General features: G+C 37.6%; 1 protein-coding gene across 2 annotated transcripts in view; it reads left to right on the top strand.

Annotated features, from left to right (window-relative positions):
- LOC128604062 (spectrin beta chain, non-erythrocytic 1-like) overlaps nucleotides 1-19,885 on the top strand; it is a 106,520-nt gene that overhangs the window by 39,274 nt on the left and 47,361 nt on the right. For both annotated transcript variants that reach the window (XM_053618836.1, XM_053618835.1), the window contains one exon: nucleotides 14,122-14,273. In XM_053618836.1, the coding sequence (XP_053474811.1) occupies nucleotides 14,122-14,273 (152 nt within the window). The remainder of the gene's footprint in view (nucleotides 1-14,121; nucleotides 14,274-19,885) is intronic.

The following is a 19,885-nucleotide window of genomic DNA, read 5'->3' as shown; positions in this document are numbered from 1 at the left end:
CTCCTATCTTGGGTAAGGTTTGGTGAGGTTGGGTGAGCAGGTTTGGCGCTGCTTTGGTGCCCAGGACGGAGCAGCGCCAAGCTGGACACTTCGCCCAAATTAGGAGCTACTCTGGGCTTTTGCTTGATTTCAACAAAAAGTGAGTTTCAGGAAACATTGAGGTCGAGAAGCTGAGGGCCATCTCCCAATCACCATCGAACAGATGACACCCTGATGCTCACTTCAGTAATCAAGCAACAAAAAGTGAGTGTGTTTCATTATTTCCCTCAGCTCCTCGCCTGATGCCTCTACATTTCCTGGGTGAAGTGTCTAGCTTGGCACTGCTTGGTCCCGGCTAGCACGGGAGGCTTCAGCTCATGTGCACTCTACTGTTTTCACTTCCATTGGTAGTTGCTGCACCAAGTCACTCCAAATTTGCATAAAGTTCAACTTTTCTCAACTTTGTCGCGTTGCTGGAAATGCCCACACCTAGTCACCAGCGGTTACTGGTCTCCGGTTGCTTTGTCGCTGCGAGTCCTGTGTGCGAGTGCACCTTAACTGTGCTAAGAGTTCAAAGACATGAGGCAGCTTTTGAATGGCCTGACATTTAAAATATCTAGCCTCTTGAGATTGTCTCCTCATAAAAATATATATTTTTATAAAATGGGTCATGTTCTAATACACTGACTAGTTTTCATACCTACCAGGAAATTCAAATGTCAAGTATAAATTGTAAACGTATGTAATATCAAGAGGCCATAAAACATCTCTTTGAAATTTTCTGTGATTTATTCTGAAGGTTTTTCTTGAAAACCAAATAAAGTCCAAGTTAGAATGGTGAAATAGAATTAAAAAAAAATGTTTGAAGATTTGAATCTTGAACTGAATCTTGTTCTGAATCTTGTTCTGTTTGTTCTGGTCTCAAGTGAGTGGAGTTTTGTTTTTGCATATTTGCTTTGAAATCTTCTGCCCAATCCTTAAAGCAACACAGAATGGCCAGCACAGGAAATCTTCCAGCAGTGCCTCTACCACTTTCTGCTTAGATCAGATCAGTTTACTTCTTGTACTTCACATAATTCATGTCTACTTCTTTAACAGCCCCTTTTAACCGATTACACTACTTTTTTTCAGGGAACGGTCATGCTTGCTAAAGGAAATTAAACTCTTCTCAGCCATTACATGGCTGTTAAAATATTGTTTGTTTACTTGCAGTGAATGTGAACATTGCAGACACTTAGAAAATTTATGATGTATTCAGTGGTAATATTTATTCTCATCCGGAGAGATTCAGTGTTATAAACCCTGTTATAAACCTCATTGTGCATCTGACTGATGCTGAGCCTCTCAAAATTCCATACCATATACGATAGTCATAGCTGTAAGTATTTTTTAAGGGCTATTGCTGATACCTATATTAAATTAGCACTAAATTGTAGAAATTGATTTAGATTTATTTGATCATAAGCAATACAAAAATGTATTATACAAACATAAGATATATTTATCATAAATTGGGCTGGAAGACATACCACTTTCCCACTTTCTCTCTGTACCTCACACACATACATAAAAAGCATGTGTTACATTGTGTTATAACTAAAGTAACAAATTAAACTACATTTGTTTTTAAAGCAGCGCATCAGTTACTTATGCATTAAAAAGTGCCGTTTTCTCAAATCGCTTGGCTCAGTGCGTGTGTGCTCTTTCTCTGTCACTCTCTCTCTCTCTCTCTCTCACTCTCACAAACACACGTGTGCATACCCAGGTCGTTACCATGGAGATATAAACAAACTGTTGTCACATGTCATGGCCCTCTATCAAATGACACATAAAATTTACATTTTGTAGTAATTTTCACAATAGTGTCATTATGCCAAGATCTAAAGAGTTCTGGAAGCCCTTCAGAAAAAAGATTGCAGATGCCCGAGTTTGGCTAGGGATTTAAAAAGACCTACAAATCATCTGAAATACTTCATTTCCACTGTAAGAAAAATCATTTACAAGTGGTGCAGATTTCAAACGACTGCCAATTTGTCCAGGACTGGTCGTCCCAGAAATTTCAGCCCAAGAGTTGACTGTCTGATGCAAAAAGAAGTCTCCAAGCACCCCAAAATTTTATCACAGGATCTGCTAGTAAGTCTTGCAACTGTTGGTGTCAAAGTGCATGCTTCTACAATCAGAAAGAGATTGCACAAATTTGACCTGCATGGGAGACGTGCCGGGAAAAAGCCTTTGCTATCTAAAAAGAACATTAGAGCAAGACTACAGGCTTTTTGTAATAATGTGCAGTAGTCATGTTTGGCACAGACCAATGACAGATTTTCAGGAGAAGCACCTCATACGAATTGTGAAGCACTGTGGTGGAAATGTTATGGTTTGGGTAGGGATGTCACAATACCAAAAATCTAGTAGTCGGTACCGATACCACCAAAAGTACACGATACTCAATACCAAAGTCGATACCATGGTGTGGTATAAAAATAAAATTTAAAAAATTTAATTAAAAACTCTCCTGGAGGACATCCTCCTCTGGCTGATACTGGCAAAAAGAGAGAGAGAGAGAGAAAGAGATTTTAGTTATCAAACACTGTCTGACAATGAGTGGAGGCTACAGTGGATGTGCAGCACTCCTAGACGTGCATGCACACACACATACACACACCCCTTATACTCTGAATGCAAGCATTATTTTAAAATCCACTGATATGGTGGCAGGCCAAAAAGATTTATTAAAAGCATGAACATTTTGAATAATTATTAGTGACATTAGGCTACATTTAGCTGACAGGACACGGGCTGAATGGCGATGCATGGTGGCCCATTAGGAGGTAGTTTATAACATTGCATAGCGTTGTTAACAAATAACTGGCTATTGCAAACATTACATGGAGCATAAGGTTAGCTGGTTTCATGGCAACAATGCCAGCTGCCTCAAACAAACATAATATAGGGCCCGTCTTTCAGGTGCTTCGCCAAATTCCAGGTGTTTCCTCGCTTTGTTTGAAATGAACGATGGCACCGGCTTCAATTATATGTTTGTTGTCATAATGATAATGGTAATGAGTCTTTATTGGTCACATATACATATGCACAGTGAAATTATTTTCTTCGCATACCCCAGCCTGTCAGGAAGCTGGGTTCAGAGCGCAAGGACAGCCATGATACAGCGCCCTGGGAGCAGAGAGGGTTGAGGGCCTTGCTCAAGGGCCCAGCAGTGGCAACTTGGCAGTGCTGGGGCTTGAATCCCCGACCTTCCGATCAGTAACCCAGAGCCATAACCACTAAGCCACCACTGCCCCGAATGCGAATCGCCTCGAATGCGAAGTATTTCCATATTCCATACCACATTTCCTCTCACCGAGTCGGGGCGGAGCTAAACTTGTTAAGCTAATCTTCTGTAGTTTTTCCCGTGTGCTTGTAGGTGTTCCTCTTCTTCTTTACCACTTGTGGGCCGACTAAAACACTTGCGCGTATTTGCTGCCCCCTTCAGGTCCGGAAGAATTGCAACCTCTGTACCTCCATTAGAAACGGTTCCAACGCTATTCCAGAAAAACAAGGACCGTCACGTTTTTAAAATGTTGGTACCGAAGTATCGGTTGTCGTGACATCCCTAGGATTGGGGTTGCGTTACTGCTTCAGGAGCTGGACAGTTTGAACTCATTGATCCAACTATGAATTCTGCCCCATATTAAAAAGTGAAGATAACATGAGGTCATCTGTCCAAAAGTTGAAGTTGAACCGAAAGTAGACCTTTTAACAGGATAATGATCCTAAGCACACTAGCACATCCACCAAGGAATGGCTCAAAAGGAAGAAATGGAGGGTAATGGAATGGCCTAGTCAAAGCCCAGATTTGAATCCCATTGAAATGTTGTGAGGGGATTTTAAACGGGCAGTACATGCAAGAAAACCCTCAAACATCTTGCAACTGAAAGAATATTGCACGGAAGAGTGGTCAACAATTCCAGTAAGCCTGGTGCACAATTTTGCAAAACGCCTACAAGAAGTTATTTCTGCTAAAGGGGGCAATTCTGAGGCCAAGGGTGTACTTACTTTTTCCACAAAAGAATATAACATCTATTGATATTTCTGTTGAATAAATGATTGAAAAAGCTAAAGTATATCAACTTTATTAATAGGCATTGTTTCAAAGATGATAATGATAATGAGTCTTTATTGGTCACATATACATTACAGCACAGTGAAATTCTTTTCTTTGTATACCCCAGCATGTTAGGAAGTTGGTGTCAGAGCGCAGGGTCAGCCATGATACAGTGCCCCTTGAGCAGAGAGGGTCAAGGGCCCAACAGTGGCAGCTTGAACCCCCCGACCTTCCGATCAGTAATCCAGAGCCTTAACCGCCAAGCCACCACTGATCAAATGTCTGTCTGTTCAAATTTGTCAAAAAAGCCAACAGTTTCCATGGGGTGTACTTATTTTTTCACATGACTGTATATAGGATTTCATAGTGGAAAAAAGCTCAGTAAATTGTTCAAAATATATTTTGGTTGCGTATGTGAATTAATAGAAATGTTATTGATTGTATGAAATAGGAAATCGCTTAATATCGATCGGGGGCGTGCGGAGAGATCGGAAGGGGGGCGCAAATTGTTTTCAAGAAAAAAAGCCCGACAAGGCATCATTTGGGTACTCTGTGTATTTTATTGCTTTTCAAATAGAATGTGCATAAATGGAAAAACCCCACGTTCCCTCTCCCTCTGTATTTTCTTTTTGCGAAAAGAAAAAAGAACTTTTCAGACCCCGTTAGCGCTTTTTTTTTTCCTTTTCTTTTTTTTAAATGCAAAAAAAAAAAGCGCCTTGTGACTTTTTGGACAAACCGTAGCAACTTTCCGAATGTGGGCAATACTGTCCTGCAAGCTCGGTCTTGCTTTCCCACTGCACTCACACCTCTCTCTGCATCTGCTCTGTTCAGTGAGGGACTGAGAGCCGGAGATTTAACAATGTCATGGCTAACGGGACGCGCCCTTCGTCCCAATTTACATCATTCTTATGTGAATGTTTTTAGAACGCAAGATGAATGGACTGCAACATGTTTTATATCTAAAATAGTACATGTTATTACAGCCTAGTCCTCTTATTCAAAGTAGTTATAGTGTTCAGAAACATTTTTGATCATTCATGTTCCATACCTGTCCATTATATAGTTTTATAAAAGTTATTTTTTTAAAAATGTTGTGAAAAGTAATTTTAAAAAAGTACAAAGACACAAAAAAGTATCTGTATATCTATCTATCAAAAACAGATTCTACATTAGGGGTGTGTATGTGTGTGTGTGTGTATGTATGTATGTATGTATGTACTGTAGAATAGATACCTGGTGTCCTCCAATGGGGGGGCTTTAGTTACAAAAGGTTGAGAACCTCTGATCTACAGTATCTGTGTATCTTGGCACCAATATTAAGAGTTCCAACTTGAGGGTCTGTTGCTCTTTTTGTACTTTTACTGCCATTCCCATCGCTGCTTAGGAAATTTACGTTCTTGTTAATGGACAGGATGTACAGTATATTATATGTATTTTTATACAACGGTTAGTTCTGGTTCATTAATTTGGTTCGCATTCCAAGAATGCTGATGCTTTATATAACAGAATTGTGGCATTTCACTGTTTGGAACACTCCGCTTGTTTGTGCTTGCTACTTAAAATTCTAATTCTACCAATAGTTTGTTACATTGAAACTGGTACTACATTTACTACAGTCTGTCAGTCAGTCTATGTGTAAATATTTGACCGTATTGTGTCTGAAAGGTCAGTTACTTGATATTAAAATCTTAGTATTAGAACTGTTGTATCAAAGCAGTATCACACTCCCAATTGTCCTGCTACTGAATATCAGCACAGCTCTGATTACCTGTGGCACTCGACCTGCAGCCTGTTCCCTGCGGCCAAATCACTGCCGATATTCAGGATAACAGCACTGTTGCTTGTACAATATTGCTTAATTAACAGCTGAAAAAAATTACCACATCACAAAATCAATTCATGTTGCTGTTTTCACTACATTATGCTTTGTTACAAATTCTGATTTGTGGGGAAATTATTGAATTAAATAACAAAACACCTTCAGGGAAAACAACATTATTCATCCAAACACTTGAATAACAGATTTAGGTTTCTTAAGATATTCTATATGGAACATTTGTTAGGAGAAACTCACTGTACTACATAAAACATTTTATTGTTACCTGTGATGATTTAATTGTGCCTGACTCAAGACACAAATAAAATCACTTCTGCTTTTGACACTCTTCCACTCCCTGCATAGACAGCCTTGTGAGGTGTGTATAAATGGAGAATGCAGGATATATCTGGATGGCCTACATTGATAATAACCTCCATTACGCTATACTTAAAGGCTAAGTACATTCAATACTATCCAGGGATCAATGTCGTTCTAAACATTGTCTTGTCTCATTCCCATTTTCTACTGATATTCATAGATTTCAAATATAGCAAACATTACATACACACATACACAAGGATGTTTTGGCCACACCCATCTATATAATATATAATTTTGTCCTATGATATCATAAGTAGTGTTGAGATTATATGAGGCATAGATAAAGTTCCTAGAATTCCTTGAGCTCATCGCACTTCGTTAAAACTTACAGTGTGCTGTGATATGTGACTTGGTTTGCTTGCTTTATGACGTTTTGATGTATTGACTGTGGGAAATGCCCTATCTATTTGACCGTCTGGGAGCTATAATAAGATTTTCTGTTTGTTAACGACAATCTGAGATATTTGGCATTGAGGTGCTACTCAATAAACAGCATGTGATCACTCTGATAATGTCATCAGATGTCCTTCCCCCACATCAGTTTCTTATTTTTAAAATTAACATTTTTAAGTGTTTAATACCATGTAGTATTTTGTTAGATTTCATGCAAACTAAGGCATGAACACTGTATGTACCAGCCTTTACCGTAACCTTTTCATACAAATAAATTTAGTGTAAATTGATACAAATTTGCAAGTGAAATAAAATGTTGTAATAACACAATTTTTTATTTCAAACCATTTACTTCCTCCATAAATTAAATAGGATTTAGATTCAATACCCATACCTTGGCTTAACTGTAATAGTGGCTTTTTTTATGCCCCCCAACCTGGACATAATGGAAGGTAATCTGTGTATAATTACCCTATAGAATATATGTATACATTGGTAATTTGAATTATAACTGCACAACTCAATATATAATTTGCTTGCAACTTCTTGTTGTCTCTATAAGTGATAAATAACACTGTGGTATTGTATTGTTGGTTTTGGGGAAAGTGCTAGAATATTTTTAGGATTTATGTTGTGTTTTACTTTTTTCATGTATCTCAATCACAAAGTTTTAAAATCTCAAGAAGTGAAAAGGGAGAAAATTGCATTTGTAACCTACCTACATTTATAAACTTGTATGTAAATTATATTTATATTTCTAATTTAATTGTCATTATACAGTGGGGGAAATAAGTATTGAACACGTAAACATTTTTTCAGTAAATATATTTCCAATGAGGCTATTCACATGAAATTTTCACCAGACTTTGGTATTAACTCAAGAAATCTGGAAATATAAAGAATTCACAACATTAACGTCCATAAATAAAGTTATGTGTATAAAAGAGGAATGACAGGAAAAAACTATTGAACACACTAACTGAAATTTATTTAAAACTTATTTACCTTTGTTTGTAATGACAACTTCAAGACACTTCCTGTATGAAGAAATTAATGGGCTGCAGTATTCAGGTGTGATTTTGGCCCATTCCTCTAAACTTATTGTCTTTAAAACTTGTTCAATTGGATTCAAGTCAGGTGATTGACTGGGCCATTCTAATGCCTTGATTTTTTTTTTTCCTCTGAAACCAACTGAGTTTTTCCTTTGCTGTATGCTTTGGATGGTCCTGCTGGAAGGATGCTTTTACCCATCATGAATTGTTTCTTGTGTGACACCTTGGTAAGGAAAAGCCTTTTTATAGACCATCAAATTACTAACCCAGCTGATATTAATTTGCACAAATAGGAGGTGTAATTACTTACGGATTTCAGCTAGTTCCTTACCTTGCCTTGGAGAACTGCTTTTTCCTGTGTCATTCTACTTTATTATACATAACTTTATTTATGTACTTCAATGTTGTGAATTCTTTATATTTCCAGATTTCTTGAGGTGATTCTGATGTCTGGTGAGAATTTCATGTATATAGCCTCAATGGAAATATATTTACTGAAAAAAATGTTGCCACGCCCAATACTTATTTTCCCCACTGTACTTTGTATCATACTGTTAATATTTCACAATCCTGTGATCATATTGTCACATCACTGGAGCTAATAGTTAAGGATAGTCAGAAATGGTGTAGCCATTCTCATTAATGATGCAAAATGTCCCACCAGTCAGGGTCAAGGTCAAATAAAACTGCTTCCATAATGGTGTTTGCATTGACCCAGAGAGAGAGAGGGACACACAGCTGCTACCACCATTAAGCCAGGTGGTAAAATAAAGGCTTGAAATAGCTTCATGGCAATTGAGTATTGATTAGCTGCAGCAGACTTATTGTAGATCCATCGTTTTTGAGCGAGCTGCAGAAGCACATCAGCATAACTGAAGAGGCTTTTAACAGCACAAGGATCCTTAACTCGGTAAATACAATCCTTATCTACTGTTCCCTATTGGCTCTCTGAATAAATCAACCTTTAATGGGTTACATTAACTGTAATAAAGATTAACTGCTGTGTCTGGGAAACGGAAAAAAAAACAGGTTATATTTGACAAACATAATCTGTTGGACTTAAAGGAGCATTTATACGTACTGTATATCCAAATTATATTTAGTAGCTTTTCAACACTTTTTATTTATTTATTTATTTATTTATTTAATTTCATGCTTTTGTTGAAATGCGTTTACTAAAATATTGCCCAGAACTCTTCTAAAATACACTCATCGGTCACTTTACTAGGAAAGTGGCTCATTCATGCAATTATCCCATCAGCCAATCATGTGGCAGAAGCACAATGTATAAAGTTGGACAGTTGAGGATTGTTAAACCATTGTTTGGTCTTTTTCCAGTCTTCAGTGCCCAGTTGCGGCCTGATTACTGAGATTACTGTTCTTGGCTGACAGGAGTGGAACCTGATGTGGTCCTGTGCTGTTGTAGCCCATCCACCTCAACATTCAGCGTGTTGTGCTTTCACTGATGCTTTTCTGCTCACCACGGTTGTAAAGAGTGCTTATGAGTTACTGTAGCCTTCCACCTTGAAGGTGTTTCTGCCCAGAAAACTGCTGCTCACTGGATGTGTTTGGTTTTTCCCACCATTCTAAACACTCTAAACAAGAGATCACCAGTTTCAGAAATACTCAAACCAGCCTGTCTGGCACATACAACCATGCCATGGTAAAAATCTTGGTTTGATCTTGTTTTGGCCCTTATCATGATGCAGTGTCAATCACCAGCTTCTTCAGGGTATGTTCTGGCAAAACAGTGAGCCTTTTTTAAGTATTTGGGTAAGTACTGTCAAATTGAGAAGGTTATTTGTGTTATTTATCATTAGGAATGAGGAAGCGAATCCTAGACAAGTAGAAGCTATTCCTACAGTAAAAACTACATTGGTATATTCTCTCTCTCTCTCTCTCTCTCTCTCTCTCTCTCTCTCTCTCTCTCTCTCTCTCTCTCTCATATATGTTAAACAGGAAACCATTTTGGCTTTCTGCATCTCACAACTAGAGAAACTTGTGCGCTATGTATAGTAGCCTATATTGCATATTATACTGTATTGATCTTTCCCACCCTTGCTCCAGTATGATATGAACTTTGACAGATCAAATATCATAATGGCTGATAATGAGCCTATAACGAGCATATAAAAAGACAAGTCGATATATGATCTATCTAGGCCTGTCACAATTCTGAAATTTTGGCCTATGACTGTCTTGCACATGATTTAATCTGCTGTTGACTCTCTGCCAGAGTGAAGCATAACGGCACAATGATAATGCGCACATAGAATACAGAGCTGTTACAACTCCACTGAATATTATTGTCTTAGGTTGCAAAACACAGCTACAAATAGTACTTTTTTGTGCTTTTAGTCAAAATATCTTTTTTAAATATGATACTACTCACAGTTTATTATACATGTAATAGTTAAGAAGAAACTGTTAACATTCTGCTTGTTCGTATAAGTGCATTATTTGTATCAAAACGTTTAAATAACTATATAACTACTTTGAGTAAATTAAAATTAATTTAAAATTAGTAAACAATTAAAAAAATGTTTGTGTGAAAAATAAAACAAATTAAAAACAAATAAATATAATACTATAAAATTGAAACATTAATTATATATATTTTATTAAAAATATTTATTTTATCAACGTTAAGTAGGTCTTGTAAATGTATTAAACACCCAGGATTTTAGGTTCTTGGTGGGCTGAGTAGGGTGTATGTGTGCTCATATACATACAAATGCAGATTTCAGAAAAAATGACATCTTCAACTGTGTCTTATTAAATGAAGCCAGAATAATATATGACTTTAATGTGAAAAATTAAGGAGCTTTTGTAGCTCTTTAAGAGCTACAAAAACTATGTTCAATAGTATTAGTAAGTAAAAGTTGTTGCTGTTATTATTGTTATAATAATAATAAGAAGAAGAAGAAGAAGAAGAAGAAAAACACAGTTAGAGATGGCACAGTACCACTTTCTGATCAATTTCCTTTCTGATACTGATACTAAAACCTTGAGTATTAGCTGATACGATACCCATCATGAAAACTACCAAGCTTTATTTTAAGCTAATGTTGTTGTTTTTTTTTTTTTGTTTGTTTGAATCACAGCTTGGGTCATTTAAATTACAGGATCGATGCTTGATTCTGATTGGTTAGGAGGTGTTAATTAATTTTCTGTAACAGAGCGCACAGGATAATAGCTGTTATAACATAAATGATGACAGGAACTAACTTGTTTCACAGATGTTCCAGAACATTAACTGTAACTATAAGATAAGGTACAGTGCCCTCCACTAATATTGGCACCCTTGATAAATATGAGCAAAGAACACTGTGAAGATTTTTCTTTGTTTAACCTTTTAATCTTTTGTTCCAAAAATTCACAAATACTCTCCATTTAAAAAAAAAAAAAAAAAAAAAAAAAAAAAAAAAAAAAAAATGCTCTCATGGATATCAAACAATTGCAAACACAACACAGGTTTATCAAAAAAAAAAAAATGTGTGGCACAATTATTGGCACCCTTTTAGTCAATGCATTATAGTCTTCTCCTATAATGCCTGTTGAGGTTGGAGAATACATGGTAAGGGATCCGAGACCATTCCTCCATACAGAAGCTCCCCAGATCCTTCAGTTCACCCCACTGGGATGGCCATTAATTTTGTGGTCAGTAAACCATTTTTGTGTTGATTTTGATGTTGGATCATTGTCCTGCTGGAAGAACCAACCACGGACCATTTTAAACTTTCTGGCAGAGGCAGTCAGGTTTTCTTTTAATATCTGTTGATATTTGATAGAGTCCATGATGCCATGTATCCTAACAAAATGTCCAGGTCCCCTGGCAGAAAAACAGCCCCAAAACATTAAAGAGCCACCACCATATTTAACCGTGGGCATGAGGTACTTTTTCATATGGCTACCTCTCTTTATGTGCCAAAATCACCTCTGGCGTTTACTGCCAAAAAATTCTATTTTGCTTTCATCTGACCATAGAACCCGATCCCATTTGAAATGTGCTAGGCCACGAGTTTCTTCTTATTTTGACCCCTGTCCGTTTTCATATGAGTCATTTGCAGTGTCCTATTTCTTTGAAAGTAGCCAGTTTTTGGATAGGTTTAGAGACGTAAAGTAAAACAAGTTCTTTTCATGGGCCAGTTAAAGTCAGACCTGTGTAATGTATGTACACAGATGTCTTAGTTCAGTTAATGTTGTGGCTTTTTGTTCTTCAGATTCAAAAGCCGTTGTTTAGGTTTGTGAATTAGCAGAATGAAATGTGTGATTTACAGTGCCTTGCATAAGTATTTTTCCACATTTTATAGTGTTACAACCTGAAACTGAAATGGACTTACTTAGGATTATATTCCATGAATTTGCACAAAATAGTACATAATATTGAAGTGTGGAGAAAAATCAGTGTAGTTTGCAAAATTAGTTATGAATAAAGATGCTGTGATTGCTTAAGTATTCACCCCTTCTTGTGAAACCTATAAGTTTGTTCTCTTGCAACCAGTTTGTCATCAGAAGTCCCATTATTGTTCAGTGTAGTCCACATGTGTGCAAGTAAAGTGTCACATGATCTTGATATAAATGCACCTGTTCCTAGAAGCCCCCAGACATGTTGGACATATTGTGTAAATGAAATGGTAAAAATCCCAGTTGCATCCACTTTAACGTTTCCACATTTTGTCACACCTCAATGTACTGTATAGAAATCTTCCGAGGGCAAATACTTATGCAAAGCAGTGTGGATTCTCAGCCTTTATGAGGGCACTGATCCTCTGGTGGCTTTTGGAGCACTTGAATGTGGAAGAACGCACATAGAGCTGAAGATAATGTCTCTGGCCCACACAGTATCACAGATTACTGCAGTCTGAACTGCTGCTTAGTCCTGACTTTAGTGTTCTCACTGACTGTGTGTGCTCGCATGGTTGTAAAAAGATGATGACAGCGTAAATGCATATGGAATGTCTGTTGGCCTAAATTAATATGAAAATTGAAATGTACATGTTTCTCGATAAAGCATTTGTATATAACATTTATATAGCATTTGTTTTGTCCAGAGCTATTGTATTTATTTTGTACGTCTACCACTATGTTCTATTTAATGTATGTACAACTTTCCAAACTGCACAGATATGTTACGAGTTGTTAGTTGTGAGGTCTGTTGAGAAATCGGTGTGGTCCATTTTGCACAGAGAGGCTGCAAATCTTTGCTCCAGATTTCTATGGCAACAGGCTTTGGAGAGAATTAGGCAAATGCTTCATCCAGCAAAGGCGTTGGCGTTGACACACTTCGTTGAGCCAAGCGGGTGGGTGGTTGTGTGCGTATGTGGGTGGGTGGAAGTATAGGTGAAAACTTGCTTTATGGCCTCACAGTTCCCCTAGACCACCCAACAAGCTTGAGAGAAAACATGTCGAGTGATCAAATTGGCATTAGATGCTTCAGCATCATTAAAGTTATTCTGTTTCTGCTAATGACCACTCGCTGAAAACAAGAGGTCTACTTGGACAAATACAGTGATGGAAAATAGGACTGGGTTGTTTCTGTTTTTGGCGTCTTGCATTTTGGATTGTTTGTAAGCAATTTACTGGAATAAATGGCCCATAAACTGCCATTTTCACTTTAACATGAATTTAAAGAAGCAACTTCTAATTTGCAGCACTCTCTTCTGCATGTGTGGCAAATCGCAGTTGGCACTGAAAAGTATTTTCCTGTCTTTCAACCACCCCACGCTTTCCGAAAAAAAATTCTCAACTGTACCTTTCTTTGCTGCTGGGGTGGTACCCTCAAGGATGCACCTTGTGTACTTTTTAGTATGTTTCTTTTACCTTGAAAAGTACATGTTGTGTACCTTTAAAACGTTACCCTAAAAGGTAATTACAGTTTTTAAAGGTGCACTATAGACTAAAAGTCTATACACTAGGTGGTACACTAAAGGTAACCCCACAGTGACAAGGAAAGGTAACATAATAGCCTTTTTCTGAGTGCACCCTGCCTGTTGAAACAACAATGTCTCATTGGTAGCCTTTTAAAGAGATGGTTGCCTTTTAAAAGAATTGGGGTGGAGCTTATTTCTGGGCCAGAAATTTGTAGCAAAATCCTGAGAACAACAACTAGCAAGATACATTGCTGACCAATGTTTCTTTTTTTTGCTGTCTTTAAAATTTTTATATTACCAGTCTATAAACACTAGAAAAATAACAGACAGCACCTGATGAGCATAAATTGGACATCTCTACCATGCTGAGATTAGTGGAGGTCATGTTTACATACACAGTTACATAAACTCATTTATTTATTTATTTATTTATTTATTTATTTATTTGCACACACATACCACATCATTTTCTTCTTTTGATTTCTTTCTTTACTTTAACATAATCCTTTCTTTTCTCTGTAGATGAGCGAGAAGCAGTGCAGAAGAAGACCTTTACCAAATGGGTGAACTCCCACCTGGCCCGAGTCTCCTGCCGCATCACAGACCTCTACATGGATCTGAGGGATGGCCGCATGCTCATTAAGCTCCTGGAGGTGCTGTCTGGAGAGAGACTGGTATGTAGCATGCAAAGATAACAGCCTTATAATATGATGTCCTTTTATTATCAGAAAGGTCAAGTCACACCAAAAGCATTTTTTAAGCATTTTTATAGTCCCATGTCTCATGGGGCAGTTTCACTTTCACTGTAAGTAACATTTTCAATATTATCAGCATGAATTCAAGGTAATTAAAATGGGAGAACTGTTTGTAGATCATGATCTGATGGCAGGTTCAGTTGTAGTTTGTGATGTAGAAGTGTTTAATGCTCTGGTAGTTTCAGCAGCCTCCATACCGCTATCCTAATGAATCCTGTAGGAGGTGTTACAGGACTTTTTTTTTTTTTTTGCCTGGTTTGAGGATAAGGGCATTTTCACAAGTGGTCTGTTTGCTCGAGTCCATACCACTATTAATTCTACCCTGATGAAGCTTGCTGGAGTGTAATACCATTTGTGTTACCTGTTTTTATATGGAATTTTGGTCTTCTATTCTACCCATTAACAAGTGGCAGCATATTGAATCGTCTTGTAAAATCCTATGTAGCAGGGTAACCCATGGTAGTGCACAAATTCAACATGCTACTTGTTCACTGTTATGCAATACAGGACACAGCCACTGACAGGACGTGAAGCTACAATTAAAAACTTTGAGTTTTATCATGGTGGCAAATACATTATATGACCAAAAGTTTGTGGACACCTGACCTTCACATTCATGTGTTTTTTAAACATTGCATTCCAGATTTAGTCCTCCCTTTGTTGTTATAATAACCTTCACTTTCTGGGAAGGATTTCCACTAGATTTTTTAACATGGCTGTAGGAACTTATCCGTTCATTCACAAAGGCATTAGTGAGGTCAGGAACTGATGTCACGTAAGAAGGTGTGGTGCACAGTTGGTATTCCAGTTCATCCCAAAGGTGTGGTTAAGGTCGGGGCTTGAGCCACTCGAGTTGTCTGGGTTTGATGGTCAGGTGTCCACATACTTTTGACCATAAGTGAATGTTTTCATAGGTGTTTTGAAAACATAATAGTTCATCAACAGATATCTTCCAGAATATATCTGGTGAAATCTGTCAATAATTTTGGGCTTGGCAACGACAATGCTCTGTATGGAAAAAGCATGAACAATAATGAGAATCTCCAAACACCACACTCGGCCCAGGTATGTAGTAAGATTTTCTGAGTGTTGTAAGTTATGGATTGATTTGTTACATAGGATTAGTTAACTAATAATTGATGTGTGCTATTATTTCCTGTTTAGTGTATTTGAGCTGGCTAATGAATTCCTGTGGATGCAATAAAATTCTAGCATTAGAGAGCAATGATTAGTTATTAAGCATGGTCTCCTGAGAAGTGCTGTGAGTTGAAACACATTTGCCCAAAGGACAAAGACAAGCCTCAATGTAATTTTTATACTAGGATATTGTTGTTGAAATTCAGAATTAGACTGGTACAGTATTGACTTTTCCCTGCTTGCAATTTACCTTAAAAAAAAAAAAAAAAAACAACTAAAGAATTTGAATGATTTAATTGTGCAGGGGGAGAAAAGGCAGGAAAACAAGCATTTCCACCATTTCAGCTTTAAGAAGGGTAGGGAAGAATGTAATATTACCATCTGTACAATCAACAGTTGTGAAAATAACCTGGATGGTGGATATTTAGGTGAATTCACAGTAATGTGCTGTGGTAAAAAAATAATTACAAATTGGATGTCTAATGGCCAGATTTTCTCTTCCAAAAACATATGACTTTTCCATAAACGTTTTGCTGACTGGTGCAGGGAAAAAGCATATTTAATTACTTTCTATTCATCAACATTAACATTATTTGCAAAGTGTTAGATTTGACACTTCATGTAGGTGTACTAATCTGTTTAAGTGAAGAACTTCGTCCCTTTTTCGTTTTTTGACCGAAAAGAGAGAGTGCAGTTTTTTAACCATTTTCAGCCATTTGTTATTGGGCATCATCATACAATGATGACACAAAATGACAGACAAAAAGGTAAAATATTGTGAAAGATCATAACCATGAAGTTGATGGTTCATAAACATAAAGATGACGCAGACTGTGTCTGTGCCTTTATCAATAATAAGGATGGGCGTGGGCAAGAATATCATATCACAGTTTTTTCAGGCTGGATCACGAGCCACGATTTTATCGTAATTTTTAATATTAGTTTTTAAGACTATTTTCCAAGTTTCTGAACAGACCAACCAAACTAATTTCCTTGTTGATGAAAATTTAGCTCTACAAGCAAATATAACTTCCAAGAAAAATAAGACACCTTAGGCCATTGTACCTTTTTAAACAAATTTTAATAAACTGCACTTCCAAAACAAAATGTAAACATTTCTCTACTGATGCCTTCAGTACATAAAAGAGCATTACATGGGATGACTTGACAGGCGAGTGAGTATGTACGGTATCTCACCAAAGTGAGTACACTTCTCACATTTTTGTAAATAATTGATTATATCTTTTCATGTGACAACACTGAAGAAATGACACTTTGCTACAATGTAAAGTATTGAGTGTACAGCTTATGTAACAGTGTACATTTGCTGTCCCCTCAAAATAACTCAACACACAGCCATTAATGTCTAAACCGCTGGCAACAAAAGTGAGTACACCCCTAAGTGAAAATGTCCAAATTGGTCCCAAAGTGTCAATATTTTGTGTGGCCACCATTATTTTCCAGCACTGCCTTAACCCTCTTGGGCATGGAGTTCACCAGAGCTTCACAGGTTGCCACTGGAGTCCTCTTCCACTCCTCTCTGATGACATCACGGAGCTGGTGGAAGTTAGAGACCTTGTGCTCCTCCACCTTCCATTTGAGGATGCACCACAGATGCTCAATAGGGTTTAGTTCTGGAGACATGCTTGGCCAGTCCATCACCTTCACCCTCAGCTTCTTTAGCAAGGCAGTGGTCGTCTTGGAGGTGTGTTTGGGGTCGTTATCATGCTGCAATACTGCTCTGCGGCCCAGTCTCCGAAGGGAGGGGATCATGCTCTGCTTCAGTATGTCACAGTACATGTTGGCATTCATGGTACTCTCAATGAACTGTAGCTCCCCAGTGCCAGCAGCACTCATGCAGCCCCAGACCATGACACTCCTACCACCATGCTTGACTGTAGGCAAGACACACTTGCCTTTGTACTCCTCACCTGGTTGCTGCCACACACACTTGACAACATCTGAACCAAATAAGTTTATCTTGGTCTCATCAGACCACAGGACATGGTTCCAGTAATCCATGTCCTTAGTCTGCTTGTCTTCAGCAAACTGTTTGCGGGCTTTCTTGTGCATCATTTTTAGAAGAGGCTTCCTTCTGGGACGACAGCCATGCAGACCAATTTGATGTAGTGTGCTATTTCCCAAAGACAACCTCTGGATATGATGCTGAGCACGTACACTCAAGTTCTCTGGTCGACCATGGCGAGGCCTATTCTGAGTGGAACCTGTCCTGTTAAACTGCTGTATGGTCTTGGCCACCATGCTGCAGCTCAGTGTCAGGGTCTTGGCAGTCTTCTTATAGCCTCGGCCATGTTTATGTAGAGCAACAATTCTTTTTTTTTTTTTTTCAGATCCTCAGAGAGTTCTTTGCCATGAGGTGCCATGTTGAACTTCCAGTGACCAGTATGAGGGGAATGTGAGAGCGATGACACTAAATTTAACACACCTGCTCCCCATTCACACCTGAGACCTTGTAACACTAACAAGTCACATGACACCGGGGAGGGAAAATGGCTAATTGGGCCCAATTTGGACATTTTCACTTGGGGGTGTACTCACTTTTGTTGCCAGCGGTTTAGACATTAATGGCTGTGTTGAGTTATTTTGAGGGGACAGCAAATGTACACTGTAACACAAGCTGTACACTCAATACTTTACATTGTAGCAAAGTGTCATTTCTTCAGTGTTGTCACATGAAAAGATATAATCAATTATTTACAAAAATGTGAGGGGTGTACTCACTTTGGTGAGATACTGTAAATATATTTAAATACTGAATGCATTCGCTTTATTTATTTATTTATTTATTTATTTATTTTACCATTTTTAAAATAAGCTATTTGTGTTTCATTATTTTGGTTTTTTGTGCACTTCTATCTGCATTCTGTGTACAGCTGAGAAATGGCATTACAAAACTAGTTGAGATGTGGTAAGTTATAAGAAGGATCAACTATTTAGAAATCATATAATTCACTCATTTTTGACCATTTTGATGGATTTTATAATCCTTGACCAGGTAAATTGTCATGGCATTAGTGATTTCTCTCCCTGCTTGCTTGTTTTCTCATAAGGAGTGCCTTAATCAAACATTTACTTCAGTGCTGTTTCTGACTGCAGTTCTGTTTCAATAATTTGTGCTCCCTGTGTTATCTGGATTTCAGTACACTCTTGGATATTGAAATTTGTTGTTTATCCTCAATCCGCCAGTCTTGCAAACAACCGTTGTTTGTTTGTTTTGACTATTATATAAAATCCAGCAGTTTTATATAACCAATGATAAAACTCCTCCATGTTGTCTGAGGAGGAAGCGTTAACTAAGGAACTACCTGCTTTTGGTTATTATTGATTTGTTTGTGTGTCTGTCAGGGACAAGGCAAACTGGACAAGCAAATAGAATAAAGTCTGGTACTTAAAGCAACTTGGGATGCTATGTCTGAGTTTTTTCAGTGCAACTGACAAAATGTGTTTAATATCACAATGTATGTGATCTCTGTATAAAAACAGATCGTGGAGACGTATGAGTAGTTTCCCAACTAAGATCATCATATCACTTGCCTGTAATCAATAATATGCATTTAACACAATTGTGGCATCTACCTTTTGTTTATTTTTTATTTGAGCATGCCTTGTCTAGAACAGCAGCTGGGAGAATTTTTCTACATGTTCAACTCAGGCCACCTTAGTGTCTGAAAAGAAGTCAGCTGGTATGTGCTGCTCAAACTAGCTGAATGGGATTGTATAGTGATGTACAACCAGCAGCACTGAATACACTTTTTCCCCACAATGTCGGTCACAAAGGTTCAGTGACTTTATAGAGTGGCGCAGGGATGACATCATTTTGTATGCCAAAACCCGGAAATGAGTTAGCATTTTAGCCCTTCCGGTTCGATCGTCCTGAAGTCAATGGGTTTTTGAATGGGATTTTGGTTAAAATCCTGAAATAAGGTCTGTGATGAACACAAGTTCAAAATATTTTCACATTTTATTCTATGACATAAAATACACCAGTAAAACCCCACTCGTGATTTTTTAAAGCTTTTACGTCTATTGAAAAAGGCGGTTGTTAAATGGGACTACAGAGGTTGCCGGACATTAAACGTCATCACGCCGAACAAGAAAATACTTTGCAGATAAACTGGTTCAAGTATGCTGTGCAAAGTTCCTAAAAAATGTGGATGAAGATTCAGCCACAGAGTAAATACGTATTATGGAAAATGTTTTTAAATCAAGTTTGGAAAAGTTGTCTTAAGCTTGGTGATGGTGATGTCGCGCGACTGTGGTGTAGTTTATATTTCTGCCGATTGTATTTATGCTTAAAACTTCATAAAAGTTGTTCATTTGTGAAAATTTTCTTGATGGATAAAACTTGTTAGTATTGTAAACTTTTGTTGATC

The sequence above is a fragment of the Ictalurus furcatus genome, chromosome 29 (assembly GCF_023375685.1).
Source record: "Ictalurus furcatus strain D&B chromosome 29, Billie_1.0, whole genome shotgun sequence".
In the NCBI taxonomy this organism is placed as follows: Eukaryota; Metazoa; Chordata; class Actinopteri; order Siluriformes; family Ictaluridae; genus Ictalurus; species Ictalurus furcatus.
This window is presented reverse-complemented; position numbering and strand designations above follow the sequence as displayed.